The sequence below is a fragment of the Mastigoproctus giganteus genome, chromosome 6, assembly GCF_048544385.1.
Source record: "Mastigoproctus giganteus isolate SK-2022 chromosome 6, ASM4854438v1, whole genome shotgun sequence".
Taxonomy (NCBI): Eukaryota; Metazoa; Arthropoda; class Arachnida; order Uropygi; family Thelyphonidae; genus Mastigoproctus; species Mastigoproctus giganteus.
Genome location: NC_143580.1, coordinates 157995910 through 158019379, shown reverse-complemented (window position 1 = coordinate 158019379; position 23470 = coordinate 157995910). Strand labels below are relative to the sequence as shown.

Genomic DNA, 23470 nt, shown 5'->3' with positions numbered 1-23470 from the left:
CCATCTTCTATAATGAAATACAGGCAGTTCTGGCTTTATGAGTTTTCACTTTACGAGTTCCCTGGTTTATGAGTTTTTTCCCCAAGTATCAACAAAATTGAAAATATGAACATTAATTGCAAAAAAATGAATGTTAAACATTCATAAATATCGCATTCCAAACCACATGCATAGCTATACAATACAGTGTACCCCGCTTTACAATATTAATCAATTATAAACGGGTAGTAAACCCGATCTTCTTGCATTTGCAAAAATACCAATAGCTGGGATTGTGTGGTTTTTTACGTTATTATGGTGAAATGTGTTTCCTGTTTACTGAAACCTTCAATTGTATAAAAAACGTAAATAAATTTTCAGAATCTTCTCTTCATTCCTTTTTTTTACGCTTCGCAAACTTGTTACTCCATGCGAATCGTGTTTGTTGCAGTTTGTGTGTGCCGTTAAAAAATGCTTATGCATGCTATTGAAATTTATAATTAAAAGAGAAGATTATCTTGGAAACAAATGCTTCTTGAAACATTTCTGACGAAGACTACTCCTTGTGCAACAAACCAACGAGTGCCGAGCCAATAATGAGTGATCAACGAGTGTGCATTTAATCGATGATGATGAAGAATAAACATTCTTTAACATTTGTAAGTTGTAAATAATTTCTCTATTATAATAATTTGCTTGATTTTACAGGCTATGTTTTCATTTTTTGGATAAATCAATCATTGTTTAAACGAACTAATTAGCTAACTAATTTCATTGTTGAGAACATAACCCTATTTTTAACTTATGTCTATGGGAAATATATTCCCACTTGACGAGCACGTGCTAGAAACGAATTAACTTGTAAAGTCAAGAACTACCTATATTTTGAAAACAATGTGTGTGTGACATTTTTGATATATATTATATTTGTTCCTGCTTCAAGTGGCTTCCACCGTTGTAACCTAGAACCAAGGAGTTCTGTTTGCTCTTTATATAAGTTTAAATCATGAACTAAGTCATTCAATTTTTCTTGTTTAATTAAGTGCAGCCTGTTATAATTTTCTAATTGGTAGTCTGAATCTGTTGAAGTGGATGTACCGTACCAGCAAAGTCTGCAACATAAGAATCCTTGCTATATTCATCACTGCTTCCTTTATCCAGTGATTTTGGAGGATGTAGTATTGGCATATCTTCATTATGCAGAACATGTCTTATTGCAGATGATGTTATCTGTTGCTTTGCTTTCTTTTTCTTAACATCCCTGATATTTCTGTCATGTAGAAATAACAACTGTCAATGTGATTTTGCACTTATCACCACACTATAGAAACAACAGAAGGCATACTTTTAATTTTCCTCGTTAGCATCATCCTCAGATTTGTGGTGCAGATAATAAAGCACATGTGTGGAGACCAAGCTTTTTCCTGATTACCAATTTTGCAATCAAATTACAAAGAAAATGCTTCTTTAATAATGCTGTAGATTTTCTTTCTTTGTATTTTGTTGTGAACTGTCAATTTACATAGCAGAAATTGTCAGGGTGATTCAGACACTTCTTTTGCTTATTCTTAAACATTTTAATAATATAATGGCAAGCAGAACATGGAAGAAACAAACAGTATGCAACAGATATGCAGATAAACTGTGCATGTTTTTACACTGCAACTGTCTTTCTATTACTGAAAGGTGGGAGGTAGACAGACAAGGTTGAACATTTTAACCCTCTCCAATATTACTGCCATTTGTCAGCACATGCAAACATTATTTACAGGTAATACAACAGATCAGTGTCGTATCTGTTTCCGTAAATTGCAATAAGGTATACTTATTATAGGTAACTTATATATATATATACTAATGATAGGTACTTATTATAGGTAAACACAAAACCCTGTGTATGTAGAAGTTTTCACATGAAGTGAAATTTTTAAGAATTAATTTTGAAATCAACACATAAAAATTGACTGCAAACAGCTGATATATTAGTGAAGGTCAAATTCATGTTGGCCAGTGTTATTATTTAATTGATCCCTACCAAGTACAAAATTTTGTATGTAAATTTTTCATCAAGATTCAAAACATATTTATTGTGTTGATTGTTTTTCAGAGAATGTGAATAAATGTGGGGGGGGGGCTCCTATTATGCCTAAGTTTTTCAACTTTCCATACTCGGTACCATACCGATTGATGTACAGTTTCTAACTTCCAGTTACCTTCTATCTGATCTAAAGTGATAATGAATACTTATGTTCCCATTTCTCCAAACCAAAATATAAAATATAACATGCTGGAACAGACTTTTACATGCTTACATTTGCAGGGAAACCTTGTGCAAATATAAGCTTGTAACCCACTATTATATAAACATTTATCCATTCTACCTACTGTCTTAAAAATCTTTTTTCTTTTTTTTTTTTTTTTTTTTCCTTTTTTTTAATTATTCCAGTGCTTTAGCAAACATTCAGTTACATTACACTTAATTTAGGAACAGTGAAATATCAGTAATTTGGTCTAATAAAACTAAGGGGTAGTCTGAATTTTAGAAGAAAATTATATGCAAATATTTTCAAATGGTAGTTTGTAAAAATAAGCAAATTTATTCTAAATCCAACAGCTTATATTAATTTAGACAATATACACAAATATGACAAAAAAAAATTCAAAACAAAATTGAATACAAATATTTCAATGCAAATACAATAAACTCTTAAGATCCAGAGCCATGTGGATTGGGAGGTGCCACATTTCAAAATTTTTCTGCATTTTAGATAGATATACATTGGTGTTTAAAGAACCCCTTAAAATTGTAATTGTCGTCCGAATAATATAAGTATATGGCAATATTTCTTACAGATTGCATTAAATAAGATTGGCACGCGTAGGTGATGACGTAATATTGCATCAGCTGTTACTTTCAGCTATATAAGCATGCTCTGCAAGAGTTGCAGTCATTCCTTGCTTGTGTCAGGGTGACGAGTTACATGCAGTTGACACCACAAAGAAAGAGTGCTATTGTTGCTTTACGTGAGGAAGGATGTTCTTCTCATCATATTGCTTATAGAGTGTCTTGTAATCAATCGACAGTGAGTAGATTTCTTTCCAAACTCAAGAATACTGGTTCTGCTGATAGGAAAAAAGGAAGCGGATGCAAATTAGTCTCTATGCTAAAACAGGACGCATTTTGAAATGCTTATGCCTTAAAAACCGTAAAGCTTCTTCTTGTGAGCTGAAAGGAGAATGGGAAGAACATAAAGGAGTGGTAGCAAGTGCAGTAACAGTGAGAAGACGCCTCTTCAAAAATGGACTTGTAGCCCATCGTCCTAAGAAGCAGCTCCTCCTCACACAAAAAACGAAAAAGGCCCGATTAATTTGGTGTAAGGAGCATGTCATATGGACCCCCGAGCAGTGGAAGTCAGTTATTTTCTTGGATGAGAAGAAATTAAACTTGCATGGCTCTGATGGGAGACAAACAATTTGCTGTAGACGTGGTAAAAAATACCATCCAGACTGTATGGCGTCTACAGTGAAATTCCCTACCAGCCAAATGATATGGGGGTGCATTTTGTATTGCAGAATAGGTCACCTGCAGTTTATAAAAGGATTCATAAATGCCAATGGATACCTGGCTATATTGGAAGGCAAATTGCTGCCGACCATTACAGACCATTTCAACCTGACAAGTAACTGCATCTTTCAGGATGACTCTGCTCCTTGTCATCTGGCGAAAAGTGTAAGTAGGCACTTCTGTAGCTACTTTAGCTTCATTTCTGCATTAGAGGCTCGACAGTAATGTGTTTACATTTGTTTGAGGTGAAGAAATGGTTGGAAGAATGGTCCATTACAACTGTTAGCTGGCCAGGAAACAGCCCGGACCTGAATCCCATAGAGAACTGTTGGCATCGTGTGGAATCTGCAGTTGCTAGAAAGAAACCAAAGACCCTTTGTGAACTTCAGGAAGCCATAATTCGTGTTTGGAACCACGAACTATCAGTTGATTATCTTCAGAAATTGAACTTGTCAATGCCTTGACGGTGAGCTGCTGTCATCAGGGCCAGTTCAATTAAATATTAGTTTGCACTTACTGAACTTTTCATTTTTTGTTTTCCATTTAAAATGATAAACTGAAGCAAACTCTGGTGGCTTCTGATAACATTTCAGCCATAATTTAGAGGCAGTTCAACTAAATATTAGTTTGCACCTGATGAACTTTTCATTTTGTTTTCCAATTAAATGATAAACTGAAGCAAATTGAGGGCTTCTGATAACTTTTCAGCCATAATTTATACAACAGTTTACCAAAACTGTTGTACCAAAACTGTTGTATGAAGGTTGCAAATGCACATTTTGGAATATTTTGAAAGCACCTGTCAAATATTACTTAGCTTAGCCTTAACTATTAATAAATATCTTTTGTTTATATTTCTGTTTGTGATGCTAGTCATTAATGTAACATACCATCACGAAAAAAGGGTTAGAAATGTGAAATTCCTAGGTGATGCACTTGAAAGATGTCAAATGCATCACCAAATGACATTAAAGCCACAGAAAATGTTATGCACTGCATCGTTCAATTTTAAATGCATGCCTAGTGAGGTATCAGAGAAAATGTCAACAATTGTGCATTAGAGGAAAGATACTTTTGCATTGGTGGTGGGGGGATAACTTTTCATTTTAAGATATAATTATAATGAGTTATGAACAGTCTTCATCAATTTGTGGCACATAATAACAAGTATTGCTGTTTCATTTTTGCTGACTCAAGGTCACTCATCACATTCTCTTCTATAGTTTCTAGACAGAGTAGGGAAGCCAAGTGAGTGATCTTAAGTTGGCTGCACCTATTTTCTTTGCTCTCAGCTGTTGTAAAGGCTTGTCAAACTGGTTACCAGCATGTGTGTGCGCACACACACACACACACACATTGTATGAGGAGTATATGCAGTCTTTATGACTGGCCAAATAGCTGTAATTTGCAAGAGCATTTCATGCTAAGTCATGAAGTTTACTGAAAGAGATGGAACTAAAAGGGAGAAAGTTCTAATATTGCTAAAATTATATAGGAGCCTCAGAGAAATTATAAGATGTTTTTGGGAGTGTTTTAACCTTTTCATCTGTTTTTTTTCTTTTTGTTTTACAGCTAGATAATGCAACTGCAAAAATAATGCAATGGTTTTAATTCTTACAATGGAAAAAACTTTTCTTTGTGAATGTTTTCCTCATATTGCTATACTTTCAAAGAGATGACCTTAAAAGATTAATTTGGGATTTGTTTAAAAGATGAGACACTGCTATGACAATCTGTTTTACAACTAACTGGTGCTTCATATATAGCAGGTGGCCTCTGTTGGCAAGGCTCAAGCAAGCAAAACAGATAGCTTTAGCTATATTATAATTTTGAATCTCTGATTTCATGTTGCATTGAACAACTTCTTTACAACTATTTTCTCTGAGTGTTCCATTAATGCTATCTAATGAGGGGACCAATTAGTTCTGAAATAGTCTATTGTGGCAGTCTCATCTTTTAAAGAAATGACCAATTACTCTTTTAGCAAAGTCATTTGAAAGTAATGCAGCACCATTATGACCATTGTATTATCTATGCAGTTTAAATCTCACTGTTTGAAAAAATGGATGAAAGGATAAGATAATCCTGCAATCATCTTATAAAGAAAGAAATACACTTTTTTTTTTTTTTTTGCATTCCATCTTAAGTGACATGCAATGGTTGTCATATGATATGAGGTCAAACTTTTTTTTTTAAATGTGCTGGATTTTAAACAATTCCAGATTGTAAAGTGTGCTGGATTTTACAAAATTTATTGTAATACAATATTTTAAACAATAATCCTTAATTTTTAAGGTTTATTGTTTAACTATAAATTTAATCAGATGTACCAGATATCCCCATCCAATCGTATTGTCTTTAAATAACATACACGTATAAGTTATAAATCCAGTTTAATGTAAAAATACAAATATATACTAACAGGCAGTAGCTTTCGAGACTGGCGTGTCTCTTCATCAACTGAAATTCAAATACAAAATACAACGGATAATTGCAATGAGTTGAGTGAGGCACGTTAATCATGTGCCATTGTTGTTGCACGGACGTGCACTGCTTTTACTCCACTGATCATCTAGCATTAAAACGGTTGTCTCTAGGATGGGGTGTAGATGTATGCCGTTGTGGCGGTTTATTGCCGTTACTATTCGTTACCATATTGTCTTTTTTTGAAGACATTAGAAATTTTCTGTTGTGTAAATGCTGTGTTGTTTTGCTGTTTCATAATGTCATTCATTCCTCTTAGAGCCTAAAGGTATTTTTTGAATTTTATCAGAGTGAGTATACCTAATAAGATTATTGAGGCAGAAGCTGCCTCAATAATCTTATTAGGTATACTCACTCTGATGTAATGCTGTTGTTATTTCTAATGTAATGCTGTTATTATTCCTTCTTCTGTCGCAAATGATATCCAGCCTCATTTTCACTTTCCTCCTAGTCACTGTTATACATTATAGCACATTCTAACAGTTTCACCTTTCATTCAGACTAAATCAGTAAGAGCATTGTGATAATTTAATTGCTTTTCCCATGCATCTGTACTCTGCTTTACTTCATTCTAACTTGTTATACTTTTAATTATTTCCTTAAATGCACACATTTACGAGCATGACTTTTGATCTTCTTGTATAGGCTGTATGAGGACTGGTATTGCCATCATCACTTAATAAAATATCAATAAAGGATGTGCATTTTATTGTCTAACAATAATAATGTCACAGTTTTGACTCACATGTAATTTTTCCTTTTGAGTTGTTTTATATTTTATTTATATATATATATATATATATATATTGAGAGAGCATATAGATGTTTTCCTCCTTTTTATAGTGGTTAAGAATGGTACCATCTACAAGGCATGCATTTAATACATTGTTTGGAGAATGCCCCTATTGTTCAAAGGTATTTCACACTTTTAATTAGCTATTTTTGTTTTCAATAAAATATATCAAAAATATATAAAATACCTCTCAGTAAATAGGCTAGTCTTTCTCTCCTCTCTTCCTTCTTTTTCTTCCAGACTGCATGTGGGTCTGAATAATAGTTTTGTTATAATAATAGCTATAACTGGAATATTGAAGTTAAGTTCTTGCAGGCCATACCCATGGCTTTTTGGGGCTTACAGGTGATGGCATGCTAATGTGCACACAGCATACCAGTGTGTGTAACATTACCAAAAGAAATACGTTAAACATTTTCATGTATATTTCTCCTTCCAAAAAATACACTCTCGTGACCAATGGCATTTATGGAAGTTTATTTATGAATTATTTAAAATTTATATCTCTCTGTCTCCTTTAAATGTCACCACATACTATTGTTCTTCACATAGGTTTTAAACTGCTAATCTCTAAAAGCAATATAGAATACTTATCTTCACATTTTCCCATATACTTATGTATGCTAGAACAGTTTGTATGCTTATGTATGCTTGCCATAATCACTTAATAAAATATCAATAAAGATGTGCACTTTATTGTCTAACAATAATAATGTCAGAGTTTTCATTCATATGTAATTTATATATATATATATATATATATATATATATATATATATATATATATATATATATATTATTCTTTGTATTATAATTCTTTTGTATTATCATTCTATTGTTTCTTAATCTGTCTTTTGTGCATCGTTAATGCCATTGTTATTGCCATGTTGGCCAATTGAACATTATACGTGCCAGTGTATATACGTTTACAATAGTTCGATTTTCTTAAGTACTGGTGTTTTATACATATAGGTATTGGCGTTAATACAATACTGGTCTTTAAGTTAGCCTTGTCTCGGTTATCTTAAATTCAAGTTATCTTAAATTGAATTTAAGATAACCGAGACAAGGCTAACTTAAAGACCAGTATTGTATTAACGCCAATACCTATATGTATAAAACACCAGTACTTAAGAAAATCGAACTATTGTAAACATATATATATATATATATATATATATATATATATATATATTTTTTTTTTTTTTTTTTTTTTTTCATATGTAATTTATATATATATATATATATACACACACATATATTTCATTCGTATGTAATTTATATATATATAAATACACACACATATATTTCATTCATATGTAATTTATATATATATATATATATATATATATATATACACATAAATATACCAGCACCCCGCCATCTTGTTCTTTTGGTCAGTTTTACAAAGTAACGGTAAGTCCCTTTCTTCCAGGCTATACTGATATTCCTTACTATAGTTTATCCAGTTTTTTCAATTCTTTTCACTTGCTTCTGTAAGGTCATCCATGTTCTGTATGCACTACGTATTATAACCACTTTTATTCGCACGTCCCCTATAAACTTAATAATGCAAAATTCATATCAAAATTTGCCTTCGCAGCACGTGGCAACTACACACGTGCACCATAGCATACAGATCATGTCGGAAACAGAAGCAGGAACATTGCTGTCTTTTTCATAATTTTGGTGGATGACCTCTGATGATGACACTGAAATTGTGAAGGACACCGCAGTGTTATTTCATTTTGGTCGCTTTTTCACTTATCTTTATTTTAATTTCCAGTCCATTTTTTCCTCTTTTTCATTCCATATATTGCTCCCAGTGTATACCGTATTTTCATTAGACTTAAACCAATAAAATCTCCTTCACACATTCTACTTACAATATTATATATATATATTATATAGTTATATACCAGTTTGACATGCCTGAGCTACAGTATCAATAAAAATCTGATTGAAGTATATAGACCTAGAGAAGAAAGGGTTAGATGTATTGCTCAATATTTATATATATAGATATATAGGGTGTCTCAAAAATATTGGTACAAACGTTTAGGGGAGGTAAGTAACATCTAAAGGAATGTGAATCGCATAGGAACCCATAATCGGAAACATCACCATAAGTCAGTACATGGCGCTGTTCATCAGTTCGCGAGAGGGAAAATTTCTGGTTTACTCATTCAAGCAGTAGTCGCCGCACGAAGAGCATACATCGATATACGAACTGTGAGCTGGCAGACATGCACCTAGTGTAGGGATTAGCAGAGAGTCCGCATGGTGTGTGCCCCCATGCAGCACAACATTGCTTCGCAATAAATGTGTGGGCAGGTATGGTTGGTGACTGCTTAGTCGGCCCATACCTGTTACCAGTCCGCATGAACTCCGCTAAATATTGGATCTTTCTTGAACAAGTTCTACCAGGGTTACTTGACGATGTTCCAGCAAATGTGAGACACAACATATGGTTTCAACATGACGGGGTGCCTGCCCATTATGGAAGGTGTGTTCATGGCCATTTAAACAGGCGTTTTGGGCGTCGATGGATTGGCCGTGGTGGACCCGTTGCCTGGCCCTCACACTCACCTGATTTATCAAGCCTTGATTTCTTTCTGTGGGGGGCCCTCAAATCTATCGTGTATGAATCGTCTGTGGAGATGGAAATGGATCTCATGACGAGACTTGTCTGCGCTGCTGCTACTGTCAAAGAAACTCCAGGTGTATTTGACCGTGTCCGCCAATCCATGCTGCGTCGGTGTCACGCATGCATCGCGTCTCATGGTGGAACCTTCGAGCATCTGTTGTAACATCATGAAATGCATCCATCTCATACTCCATTGTTAATATTATGTCAAATAAATGTTTGCCACTAATTACTGTCTTGTGTCATTTCTGCTTCTTGTGCCTCTGCTACTACTTTCCCGTGATGTTTCCGGTTATGGGTTCCTATGCGATTCACATTCCTTTAGATGTTACTTACCTCCCCTAAACGTTTGTACCAATATTTTTGAGACACCCTGTATATATAAATATTGAGATATATATATCTCTCAATATTTTACCTTGCTTGCGTTTGCATAGGTTTTGCCCATTATTACATATCACTTAATCATTTATCCATTCTACCTTCTACAGTACATATCCTGTATTATCACAATGCTTTAGCAACCTTGATGGCCATTACAACAAATGTTTGAGGGCCTTTAGTGGATTTAAAATTGCTGACACATCGTCAGCCATTTTAAATCCACTGCAGGATGAAGGCCTCTTCCAGCAATTTTCCAGTTCCTTCTGTTTTGTGCAACGGCCATCCATTTACTACTTGGCCAATGGGAGTTACCAGTTTGACATGCCTGAGCTATAGTATCAATAAAAAAACTGATTGAAGTATATAGACCTAGAGAAGAAAGGATTAGATGTATTGCTAATAAAATGAAAGTGTAAAATATCAAAGTAAAATAGTACAACCAAAAAAGTTGTTTTAAAAGAGATAAATGGAGGATTTGATGTAGAGGATATATGTTGAACAGCCGAGCACAGTGAATAGAAATCAGAAAGACTGAATGTTAAACAGGACATTCACAGTATGAGGAGAAGAAATGCATAATGAAGAAATTGTTGTAAAGTTTAGAAGAAGAAATGAGTGTCTTAGATCTACAGAAGAAATGATAAATGGGTAAAAAAGAAACAGAAGATATTAAAAAAAAAAAGTAGGTATTAAAAATGTATACGATGGCTGCCAATAATCAAGGTGGTGAATGGTTTTATGACATCTCAAGAAAATTTTATGGAAAGAAGAGAAGAAATTTATGGAATAGTTAACAAATGAAATTAAGGTAACTATGAAATAGGTAAAATATTTTAAAAAAATAGCTATGCTGAAGGTATAAATAAGAATGAAAATAATAAGACAGACCAATAACATTCTTATTATTTCTGTAACCATCTCCATAAAACTGGAGGTAAGCTGGATCTGTAAGGTATACTGCAGACACATTTTTCATGTCATAATAGCTAAAAGATGTACATAGACATATCTACTTATGTATTATGGCTGACATATTTGAAGAGTAGCACAATACTCCTGAATTTTGACACAGTTATAACAGTCTGGTAGTCCAGGTGTTCAAAGTGGATACAGTAATCAATCGAAATGTGAACACTTACTGGTAGAACACACGAAGATCACAAATGACTGAAGACTCCTGCTGATATCATGAGTGTAACTTTGGGCAATATTTGTACTGCAGCATATAACCACCTAAACGTGAATCATGACTGCACATGTTGAGATCTGTTTGGAAATGAAGAAACTGTTTCTATTATTGTCGATGGTAGTGATAATTTCTCGACAAAGATTACAACTGCAGCTAAGACCGTGAGAATGATGTTATCTTTCCACACACAATTTCAATTATCTTTCCATTTTCAGTTAAAATGCATCAGCAGATGATATGCTTAGAATGTCACAAATATTGTTATACTCAGGATTTCTTGATGCACTTTTTCCAGCATTTTCATCAGTTCGACTTAATGGTAAATGACTTGTGCACTCAAAATCCTCAACTGAAGTTTGAGTGTCTTGGAAATGCAAAACCATTGAAAACTTTCTGTTCTACCCATAGCATCACCACCAAAAGCTTGTTTAACCATTTTGTAAGTCTTCGAAATTCTTTCCCAAAATTTATGACAAAATTTGATACAAATTTTCTGTTCCTTAGTCTTTTAGACCAAACATAGGATCATTATTGAAGCAAATGGGTTATTAGTTTAGTGCATAACATTTCACTGCATGTGGTAATTTGGTGAGTGTACCCCCCCCACACAATAAATGAAATTTGGAAACATGAGTAATGAGTAATATATCAAAGAAGAAACAAAACTAATTGGGGTAAGATCTTTTTGTTTGTTTGTTTTGTTATTTGGTTTTTAGGAGCATTGGCAACTAAGGCCATATTGCTCCCGGGATATGCGGTGGTCATTCCCTAACCTTTCCGCATCCTCCGTATTTGGTGGTCACGGGCTCAAACCCCGGTCTAATCAAGAAGCGTGTGCTACGCACTGCTGCTCCTGGCTACGAAGGCACCGGGTAAGATCTTATTGCTATGTGTAATCAGCATGTCTTTATAGGGGCTGTACTTAAACCAATGAAGTAGATGCTTTGCTTTTATTAGAATTCTGTTCTATCCATGTTAGAGCAATAGTCTCAGTTTTTTACATAGCTATGAGCAAACTAGGATTGCCAAATTCATAGTTTTTGTATTGTAAAGCACTTAACCATGAGTTGTCCTGGTGAAGTATACTTCTCAATTGGAGAAATGCTTTTTTTCATTTAAAATGCATAGCAATTCTGGGGCAACTCATAGTGAAAAAATAATGTATATAATTTAAAATTACATAATTAAAAAATGTGGCTGAAGTTGAATGGCAGGATCTGAATGTTTTTGTCTCTGAAAAACTTTAGTTTTTCATCCAGAAAACTGACTACGAAATATCTGCATTTACAGATATACTGATGTCTTATACCCTTGGTTTCTTTATAACTTAACACATACTAACCTAACCATATAAGTTTAGAATTTTATTTAAATTTTATGTTAGTGTGTCTCCTTTAAATAGTACTATTTAGTGCCCCAAAATTTACTTGCTTTGAAATTTGTATAGGGTGAACATAATTGAAGTTCACTTATACCAGGGGTGTCCAACTCAGAAATGCTTGGACCAGTAGACTGCAATAGTGTGCAAAAAACACAGTTGCATTACTGAGAGAAGTATATTAAATACTATTGTGTATTTCCCCTTGCAAAAAAATATATAATTTCATTACTATCAGCATTTATGAAGCATTTATCAGCATTTTACGGAACATGTACTGTTAACTCAGTACATGTTCTGTAAAATGTAACTGAGTTAATTGGTCTCAGGTGAGGATTGAATGTTCCCACAAACTCCAGTTTTTCATCCAGAAAACAGCAAACCGACTGAAGAATACGTGAATCTATAAACAATATACTAGAGTCTTGGTTGCTTCAGTGCTTAATACACACCTAACTTAACTGCATAAGTTAACAATTTTATCTAAATTTTATATTAGTGTATCTCCTTTAAATATCACCATTTACTATTCTTTTCATATAAGTTTAACACTGATAACTTGTGAAACTTGGCAATAATGGATAACTATTTTAAATAGTGGAATGTAACATCCGATACAATGTTATTCACGTGTTGGTTTTCAATTGCCAATAAATGACTGTTTATGCCGTATATTATAACCTTTAGATATCCTCACAGTCAAATCGTCACAAGGGAAAGTGCTGATGACCTAATGCCAAGTTCAGTAAAATTCTGGTTTATCATGCTTTCATTGCATTTGAAACTGTGACACAAGTTCTGAGAAACGATTCCTCAGAATTCGTCACAGGTTTGGGGGAGATCTGATTGGCATGTTTAAAGCCTTGAATGGATTGAGTAAGCTGAATGTTAATGGCATTCTTCCACTTGCCAAGATTACACACGCCGTCAGCCCTTTTAAATCCACTGCAGGATGAAGGGCTCTCCAGCAGTTTTCCAGTTCCTTCTGTTTTGTGCAATGGCCATCCATTTACTACCCACAAACTCATGAATTTCATCTATCCATCTATGTCGTTGTCTTCCAGGTTTTCTTCTAGCTCCTCTTGGGTACCATTCTGTTATTTTCTTAGTCCATCTGTCATCATGTCTTCGAGCTATGTGTCCTGCCCAAGACCATTTTAGTTCTTTAGTTTTGATAAGAATATCCTTTACTTGAGTTTGCTGCCTAATCCATGTGTTTCTCTTCTTATCTAACAGTCTGGTTCCCAGTATAATTCATTACATTCTTCGCTGTGTTGTGCTCAGCTTCTCTTCCATTCTTTTGGTGAGTGCCCAAGTTTCACTTCCATAAGTCATGGTTGGGAGTATACATTGGTTCATTATTTAACGTTTCAGACAAATTAGGATATTGCTCCTCAGTATGTGACTATATTTTCTGAATGCTATCCATCTAAAATTTATTCTTCTCTTGACTTCCAGCCATTTATCATTATTACAGCCAATGACCCCAGATAAGTATATGATTCCACCTTTTCAATTACTGCTCCTTCAATCATTATATCCCTTTCTGTGGCATACTTGTTCATCATTACTTTGGTTTTAGCCATATTCATCTTTAGTCCAAAATCCTTACTAACTCTGCATAAATGACTAAGATTTTCCTCTAATTCTTTGGGATCGTGGCTTATGACCTCAATGTCATCTGCAAATCGTAAATGGTTTAGGTACTCTCCATTCACATTGACTCCTTTCTGCGATGGCGCCTCCGTAGCTAGGTGGGAAGGAGCAGCAGTGCATAGCACACAATTCTTGATTAGACCGGGGTTCGAGCCTGTCATCACCAAATACGGAGGATGCGGAAAGGTTAGGGAATGACCACTGCATATCCCGGAGCAATATGGCCTTAGTTGCTAATGCTCCTAAAAACCAAATAACAAACTAACAAATAATCTTTCTGCGACCAGTCTAATCTTCTGAAAGCTTTCTCAAGGGCAGCTATAAACAACTTCAGAGATATCGTGTCTCCTTGTTGAACTCCTTTCTCAATTTTAAATTTCCCGCTATCTTTGTCTAGTCTGATAAAGGAGGTAGTGTTCTTATGCAGAGGGTTGATTCAGCCTTTTGATAACGATTTTTACAGTCCTTTAAAACTACGAAATTCCATACCACCACCACCACCGGTTGTGTTATATTTGTTTTCCCTGCTCGTGGACTATCACACGGCATCACAATTTCTATTGAAGTAAAGCCCACTGCAAAACTGCCAAGTCGATCGTGTCCCATTCCTGCTGGCAAACTTTCCACAAACCTTCAACAGTTCTGGAGTGGCGATTTCCAAGAGCTCTTTTCAAAAGTCTGAATGCTCAAAAAAGCATCAGGTGATTTAACAGGTATATCTTCAAACAGGATCGAACAAATACCTGTCATCACTTCCATTCTCCACAAAAAAAGCACGGGTGGAACGTGACTTTGGCTGGATGCTTTATCCTGGTGCACCCAGACCTCTTCAGCATCAGAACCTTACAATGTGGGTATTTCACGTTCAAACAATGGCTGTAGAACTTCAGTCTGGTAATACACTGAATTGATAAGTGTCATCATAAGATGATAACACAGGTAAGTGTCAACATAAGATGATAACACTTACCTGAAATTAAATGGAATAAAAATATAATGCAAAAGTTGGTTAACCCAAAGTTTTTCTGCGCCTCCATAGACAGGTGGGCAAGAGCAGCAGTGCATAGCACATGCTTCTTGATTAGACTGGGGTTTGAGCCCGTGACCACCAAATACGGAGGATGCGGAAAGGTCAGGGAATGACCACCGCATATCCCCGGAGCAATATGGCCTTAGTTGCTAATGCTCCTAAAAACCAAATAACAAATCAAAGCATTTTCTTACTTTTTTAGTTTAAAAGTGTTTGAAAATGATACAGTTGAACCTCCTCTGAAATTTGGTCATTCATTTGCTGATACCACCCATTTTCCAGCTGTTTGAAAAAATTGAATTAAATGAATCATGAAAAATCATCCAGGATCAACAAATTTTGTCATCAGAATTTGATGAAGGTTTACATTTATGAAACCAAGCAAAGAATGTTATTAAAATTACTGTAAAGCTATTGTGGAGAACATTAAATATATGCTACTGATATTTAACAAATCAAAATTTAAGGTTAAAAGATATTAGTAAATCTTATGCATAATATATAAAAGAACTTGATAACATGCTTTGGAGTGAGTTTTAAATGCTGTTTAAAGTTAAGCAAATTATTGTTATTTGGATGTCACTCTAAACCTTTTACTATGAACTAATAAACTTACACTTAAATAATTTATATGTTTTCTAGTTTTCCTATTTAATTAAATCAGTAATAACAATGATAAACTAAAACCAGGCCCATCCTTTACAAATAAAATGTTAAACCAATGACTGAATTTAAATACAGCCTCAAATATTTATGAAACAAACAGTCATAAGATTCCAATTGTACTGGAATTACAAGTAAAATCATAAAATTATTCTTTGAAGGTAATATAAAAACATTGACACAAAACTAATCTCTTTAGATATCCTCAATCCATTAGATTAATGAATTAACATAGTTATGTCTGTGGCAAAAGCCTCAAGCTGTAAAAGCTATATGAAGTGATTGTACATGTCAGGCTTAGCCTCTTTCACTACATAACCATGAGCAAACTGGGCTTGCCACTTAGTGCATCACTCTCTTTTTATTTAAAGCTGTATGTACTGCTCTTTATCTAAAGTGGCATACACTTTAAATAAAAAGCAGTATGCTTCTCCATTGGAGCAGCCCCTTTTATTTAGAGTAGTGCAATACCAAGGACCTCTTGGCAAAGTGCCTCCATGATATGAGATCTACAAGTTGTGGCTATTAAATGGCAAAACTGCATGCCCAACCTCTACACAACAAGTACTGCCTGTGAAACAAAGGTGCAGCAGTTGTCCTTGAACCGTTCCCTAGTTTTCTGCCAAATCACATTTCAACACACTCATTTGTTTTGCCATGAGACTTGTGTCAAAACATAAGGTTTTCATTACCTTTATGTTTTGACAGTTTGCCAGAATAAATGACAGACAAAAGAAACAAACTCAAAATTTTAACAAAACTAAAGAAAACACCAACTGAAAGTTATGAGTTGTTACATCAAGTTTATGAGGAAGATACCATATCAAGGGCTTGTGTGTTTGAATTACATAAGAGATTTTTTGAAGGAAGAGAGAGAGAGAGAGAGATATAATGAATGACCAGGCTGTCCAATATCAATGTAAACTAATGAAAATATGGACATTGATTACAAGTGATCATCATTTAAACATTAGAATAGTTGCTTCAGAACTCAATATATACAAAGAAACAGACAAATCTTATCTGAAAATTTAGGCATGAGAGAGTGTGCACCAAGAGGTGCCAAAAATTTTGAACAAAGATCAAAGCATGAAAAGACTTCAAGTTTGTGAAAATATTTTGAAGAAAAAGATCTAAACTTTCTGACTACTGTAATTACTGCAGTGCAAGTTGGCTGTTTCAGTACAACCCAGAAACTAAAAGGCAGTCAATGCAGTAGAAGACGAAACAGTCCCCAGACCAAAAAAAAGCAAGAATGGCAATATCAAAAATGAAAACTGAGCTTCTTGTTTTCTTTGATATTAGAGGAATTATTATGACTGAATACATCCCACAAAATCTGACTGTCGACGCCTCTGTAGCCAGGTGGGCAGGAGCAGCAGCAGTGCGTAGCACATGCTTCTTGATTAGACCACAGTTCGAGCCCATGACCACCAAATACGGAGGATGCGGAAAGGTCAGGGAATGACCACCGCATATCCCCGGAGCAATATGGCCTTAGTTGCTAATGCTCCTAAAAACCAAATAACAAACAAACAAATACGACTGTCAATCAAACATACTACATTGAAGTTCTGAGACAAGACTGCTTGAAAAAATTTGAAGGAAGAAACATGAATTATAGAAGAATGGTTGGAGAATGCTCCACCACACAACACACTCTGTTTGCCAGTTTCTGGACAAAAAAAAAATCCCAGTGTGTGATCATGCACCCTACTCAACAGACCCTTTGACTTTTTTCTATTTCCTAAACTGAAAAGTGTACTAAGGGAACCCATTGAAGACATTCAGAAAAAATGACCAAAGTGTTAAAAGGGCTTCCAGAAATGTTTATGCTTGGAAAAAACATGGAACAGTGTGTACCAGCGTTTATGCTTGGAAAAAACATGGAACAGTGTGTACCAGCCCAAGGCAATTATTTTGAAGGTGATAACTTGTAAGGTATAAAATATTTCATTATATTTGTTTTATTGCAACAGTCATTATTTAATAGCCACACATTGTATGTACTAAGCACCATGCGCCCAGCATATACAACAACATTAATGAATTAACTTATGCTTCAAATTAGAAAAGATTAAGAACAAGATCCTATAAAGTTTCATAATTAATTATTACTTCTAAATTGCAGTAAATCCTTTAATCCAGAACATAAACCAATATCTTCATTACATAATTTCTGCTCTGTATCTCTAAATTTCTGTTCAAGATAGGTTGTGAATGACATGAAAGGAAATTCAAACTGATTGTATCTGTAACAAGCCATATACAGGGTGCACATATCATACAATGCCTTAATCCTATGCTGTCACTTCACAAGTGACAGCATAGCATACTGTGTAAACAGTGTCTGCAGCTGGAAGTACATATATATTAATTTTACAGAAGGCCTTTCAGATAACAGATGGAGATGTCTCCACAAAAGACCTGGGGTTCAAAATAGCAGTGATCCAAACCAAGGTTCTTGATTTTGTACTGCCATTTCCAAAAGGAATGGAAGTGAGTGAGCAATAATCAGTGAATAACCTGCAGACTGTCAGTGTGTACTTTACCTTGTCCAGAGATACCAACATCTGAAATTAAATCATCTGGGTAAAGCAAAATACATGTATTCAACTAAACTTCCATGATAAAAAAGTGAGTGTGGTGTGGTAAAGCTTAAGTTAAGCAATACTTAATACCTAACTTGGTTTTAAAGAGGAAAGGCTGAATGGACTACAAACATGTGCCACTACCATGGCAAAATGATTAGGAACATTACTAAAAGATGTCACAACACACACACACATCTGCAAGAACATTAATCTTGGAGTAACCTTTATGTGTGGTGCAAATTTATATATCAGCTAATGTGAGATGCAAAACCAGTTCTGTAATAATGTATTTTTTCTAAGTCCTTTTTCTTGGAAAAAACTGAAGAAATTGAGCAAACATTAAGCATATTTGCTTAATTTCTCAGTCAAAGTTTGAAGATGATGCAAAAAATTCCATCTTCAATCACTTTCTTCAGTGCAGGAATGGTTCTTGGATCCTTCTGAAAGTCTTTGAGATAACCTCAGAAATAAAATGCACATGGGTTTAAATCAGGAGCCATTCCTTTGCTATACACACTCAGGGTAGCATTTAGAAACTATCACCATTCTCAAAAATTTCAGTGTAGGGGTGCTGACAGATCTGGGTGATGCGATGTTTTGCCAAAAAAGCTGCTAGTCACCACTTGTCCACAGTTGTGGCCGTTTTTTTCTTGCTGCATCCTTCAGCCAATGAAGGACTTCGATGTAGTACTCCTTTGTTATTGTCTGGCCTGGAGGAGCGTATTCTTGGTGGACAACACTTTCATGATCAAAAAAACCCATTAACGTGGTCTTGATGTTGCTACGACTTTGCCACGCCTTCTTCGGATGTGGAGAATTAGGCAACTTCCATTGGGCAGACTGGGCTTTTTGTTTCAAGGTCATAGCCATAGACCCATGATTCATCTCCTGTTATGACTTTTTTGAGGAAATCTGAGTCATTGCTAGCGATTTCAAGCAAGTGTTGTGCAACTTCAGCACAAATTCCTTGTGACAGGAGCCACAGAACAAATTTTGCAGCCACATGCTTCATGCCAAGATCCTCCTTCAAAATCTCTGAAACAATAGTACGTAGAATCCCCACATCTTCTAATTCTCTCACTGTCAATTGCTGATTTTCATTGATTGCAGCCTGCACGCGTTCAACATTTTCGGGTGTTCTGCTTGTTGAAGGCCTTCCAGAACGTGGATCACTTTCAACGGATTCCCAACCGTCTTTGAAGCGTCGGTACCACATTTTTATCTGGGCTTCACTCATTGAAGGCGCCTCCGTAGCCAGGTGGGCAGGAGCAGCAGTGCATAGTACACGCTTCTTGATTAGACTGGGGTTCAAGCCCGTGACCACCAAATACGGAGGATGCGGAAAGGTCAGGAAATGACCACCGCATATCCCCGGAGCAATATGGCCTTAGTTGCTAATGCTCCTAAAAACCAAATAACAACAACACTCATTGAATCATCCCCGAAAGCCTTCTTAATCATTCGAATAGTTTCCAAGGACGAATGTCCAAGTTTGAAGTAGAACTTGATGCAGATTCGCTGATCTGCTCGCTCGGTAATTGTGAATGCGATGGTCACACCGTACACAAGCTCACTCTACGACGTCTCACTGCCGACTGACTAGCCCCGTGGGAGAGTGACTATTCACACATGTGCAGTAGGGTCTCCTCTGACTAGCTGCCAAGTTACATCAAGGCCATGCGATCGGTTCTCAAGATATTCAAAATGGCTGGATACTTTCCAAACAGACCTCGTATATAGACAAGTCACTTTGATAAATCATCCTTACTGTGCTATAAGGCATCCTCATTTGTTGCGAAAGTTTATGATCATTGTGAATGCGATGGTCACACCATACACAAGCTCACTCTAGACGTCTCACTGCCGACTGACTAGCCCCGTGGGAGAGTGACTATTCACACATGTGCAGTAGGGTCTCCTCTGACTAGCTGCCAAGTTACATCAAGGCCATGCGATCGGTTCTCAAGATATTCAAAATGGCTGGATACTTTCCAGACAGACCTCGTATATAGACAAGTCACTTTGATAAATCATGCTTACTGTGCTATAAGGCATCCTCATTTGTTGCAAAAGTTTATGCAGATTCTTATTTGGGTTTCACATCAAAATTTCCCGAGTGTCAACCCTCAGCCTATGTGACCTTTCCTTTCATCTAAAACACTGCTTATTCTCTCAAATTGATTCACTAACCTCAAGCTTGTGAAATTGCAAGGAAAAGAAAATAGTATGATGAATAAAAGTTCCCCTGTACATTTTTATATATATATATATGCACATCACCCATCAAAAAGTATCTGGATACCCCTTGTTTTCATAGTCCATTGGACCTTCAAACAGATAAACAAATGACCCAGATTCATGTGTAAGAAGGGCATATGAGCCATGTGAGCCCCACAAGTTAGTTGTTCTCATTTCGACTCATAGAGCCAAGCTGAATGATTTCAAGAGGACATAAGAAGTGCTTCAGACATGAGAACTAAGAGTTAAGTATATCAATGTTTTTGGTGCTTCAAGACAAGATGTAGTGCTACTTTGTAACTTCAGCTTTTGCATGAAAAATCTTCATCTCTACAGGAGCAGAAGTCCTATGCAAACCAGTCAGAGAGTAAACTGATGCTGGTTCATAGTAGATGACCATACCACAAGCAAGAATCTTCATGGAGATATGCACTTTTATCATATTAGATTATTTGAATGGCAGAACAATTCAAAAAAAAAAAAAAAAAGGGGGAAAAAAAGCTTATGTAGCAGCTATCAAAATAAATAAATAATAATAAATTTTAATAATCTCTCTCTCTAGTTTTTATATTATAATTCCAAATATTTATCTAATCCCACTTTAAATCTACACAAATCTCTGACTTTATATGGATATTTTGTTGCTGTTTATCCTTTGACTGATGACAAAAAGTTTTTGCATCCAGTCTTCAGTTTTCTTTCCTTAATTTGGATCTGTATTTCCTTGTTTGCATAGCCTGGCAAAAAAGAAATCATGCCTCCATCATTTACTTCCCCAACCCTTTTTTAATGCCTTATACATAACAGTCAGATCCCTATGCAAGTGCCTAGTTTCCAGGCATTGCAACTTACAACTTGTACCTCTTCCTGTAATAATCTCTCTTTTTTTGTATCCACAATAAATCTTGTACTCCTTTATACATGTTCTTGCAAATCAATATCATTCCTGAAATGAAGCTTCCATACAATATTCAAGATGTGGACTATCCTTAGATTTTTTACAGTGCTATATAAATCATACCAGTCAGGGAGCTTTCCTCTCCTCCTCCTCATTACCTCTATTTGCAAAATGCCTGTTTATCAGTGGCAGTACTCCATATACTTTCATAACAGCCTTCTACATTCTCAAGGAAACTTCTTGTCAGTCTGTATTATAACCCCAAAATTATTTTCAGCTTTCATAGCATTCATTATGCTACTTCTTGATGTAAGACGAGATGTAAGATATTGCATTATTTTCCTTAAAGCATAATTGGCATTTTAGACCAATTGTACAATTTAATTATGACATATAGCAGCACAACCTGATTCTTGTTATTAACAACCTGACGCACCTTAATATTGTCAGAAAATGTTTACATGAAAATTATAAATAGCTTGAATGAAAATTAGAAATAAGGGTCTTGTGAAATCCTGTGGGAATCCACTCATATCGCTGGGCCATTTGGAGTCCATTTATAACAACTCATCTTTTACCAGTTAACTAATCGTTTATCTACTGTAGCAACCCTTTCAAAGCTGCATTTCTCCAACTTATGGAAAATACATTTTCAGAACTGTGTCAAAAATTTTTATAAAATCTAAATAAATTTATATCAGTTATTCCTTACAACCAGTTCTTTTGTGACTACCCATCAAAGACTACTCATAATACCCATCAAATTGGTCAGGCAAGTTCTTCCCATAACAAAACCATATCGTGACTCATTGCCATGAAAATGCCTCAATCCTTTAGTAATTTCTTGTCAATGAGTATCTGGGAAAAGTGCACACTTTCTGTTCTTAACAACCTGATACCATAATATTATCAGAAAATCAGCTGCCATGCTTGCCAAACCCTGCCACTAACAGTTTCTTCCTTTTCCCAAGGTTGAAAAAAGATAAGAGGCCTGTACAACTGCTTTCAGCAGTGTTGCCCAATAGCAGAACTATGCAGTAATGGAATGGGTATACTTTGAAAGAAGTATGGGGTAAAATGCTGCATCATTTAAAGTAAAGTTTTTGACTACTCCATATGTAAAAATTACTGAATTGCATGAAATGCTGGTCTTTTATGGTTTTATACTTTGACATTAAAGTTAAAAATGTGGAAAATTATTTATTTATTTTTTTTAAACAGCAAAAATATTCCTTTCTCTTTGCATGAAAAGTGCTTTATATGTTATAAAGTACTAAAAAAAAAAAATTTTTTTTTTTTCCAGCCCATCACATGCACCATACCATAGAGTTTACTTCATTTTCATTTTGCAACCAGCAGTCATTTTGGCATTTGTGATCTTCCTGGATACATTCACAATATTGTAATTTTCTCAGTTTGACTATTACTTCAACAGCTTATAATACTAAGTAACATAAAATAACATTTAATACCATGGTGCTAATATGATGTTTTTCTTAATGGAAGAAGAGCTATGGAAGTCATGGGGTTGTAGCAAAGATTTGCAAAATAAAGCAAATAGAGTTGAAGAAAAGCATTCCTTAGGTGATTCCACAACTTCAACTAGTTAATCAACTACTTAAATGTAAAAAGTGAATATTTTTATTCAGTTTTAGCATTGAGATATTTCAGCACTGAGCAAATGCGAAGAATTGTATCCCTCTAAATAACTGTCACCAGAAGTTTGTTTTTGTTTATTTATAACTTTGTTGCTTATAGAATATTACCTTTATAACAAAATAGGCAATGAAACATATTGCACTTTAAAACCATGTAAAGAAATTTTGAAATTTGCAGTTACGAAATATTTGTAGTAGTTTCGGGCTCTTTTTCAGTACCAAAAAAAATTTCTGTTTACATAAAAAATTGTTCAGAAATATGAAGGAAAACAAACTGCTCACTGGATGATAACACCATGTCACTAGCAGACATG

At 35.1% G+C, this 23470-nt stretch overlaps 2 protein-coding genes across 2 annotated transcripts in view; one reads left to right on the top strand and one right to left on the bottom strand.

The window, feature by feature from the left end:
• The window catches only part of Fancl (E3 ubiquitin-protein ligase Fancl), a 202065-nt gene extending 179184 nt beyond the window's left edge, over positions 1–22881 (top strand). The window contains exons 11-12 of the mRNA XM_090375427.1: positions 6872–6943; positions 22802–22881. Of these exons, the coding sequence (XP_090231553.1) occupies positions 6872–6943; positions 22802–22825 (96 nt within the window). The 3' untranslated portion in view covers positions 22826–22881. The remainder of the gene's footprint in view (positions 1–6871; positions 6944–22801) is intronic.
• LOC150084687 (protein GVQW3-like) lies at positions 19180–20145 on the bottom strand. The gene is made up of 3 exons (XM_090375297.1): positions 20131–20145; positions 19790–19937; positions 19180–19589 (listed from the first exon to the last, which is right to left on the bottom strand). The coding sequence occupies exons 1-3, from the start codon at positions 20143–20145 to the stop codon at positions 19180–19182; spliced, it is 573 nt and encodes a 190-aa protein (XP_090231423.1).
• Positions 22882–23470: the final 589 nt, after the last annotated feature.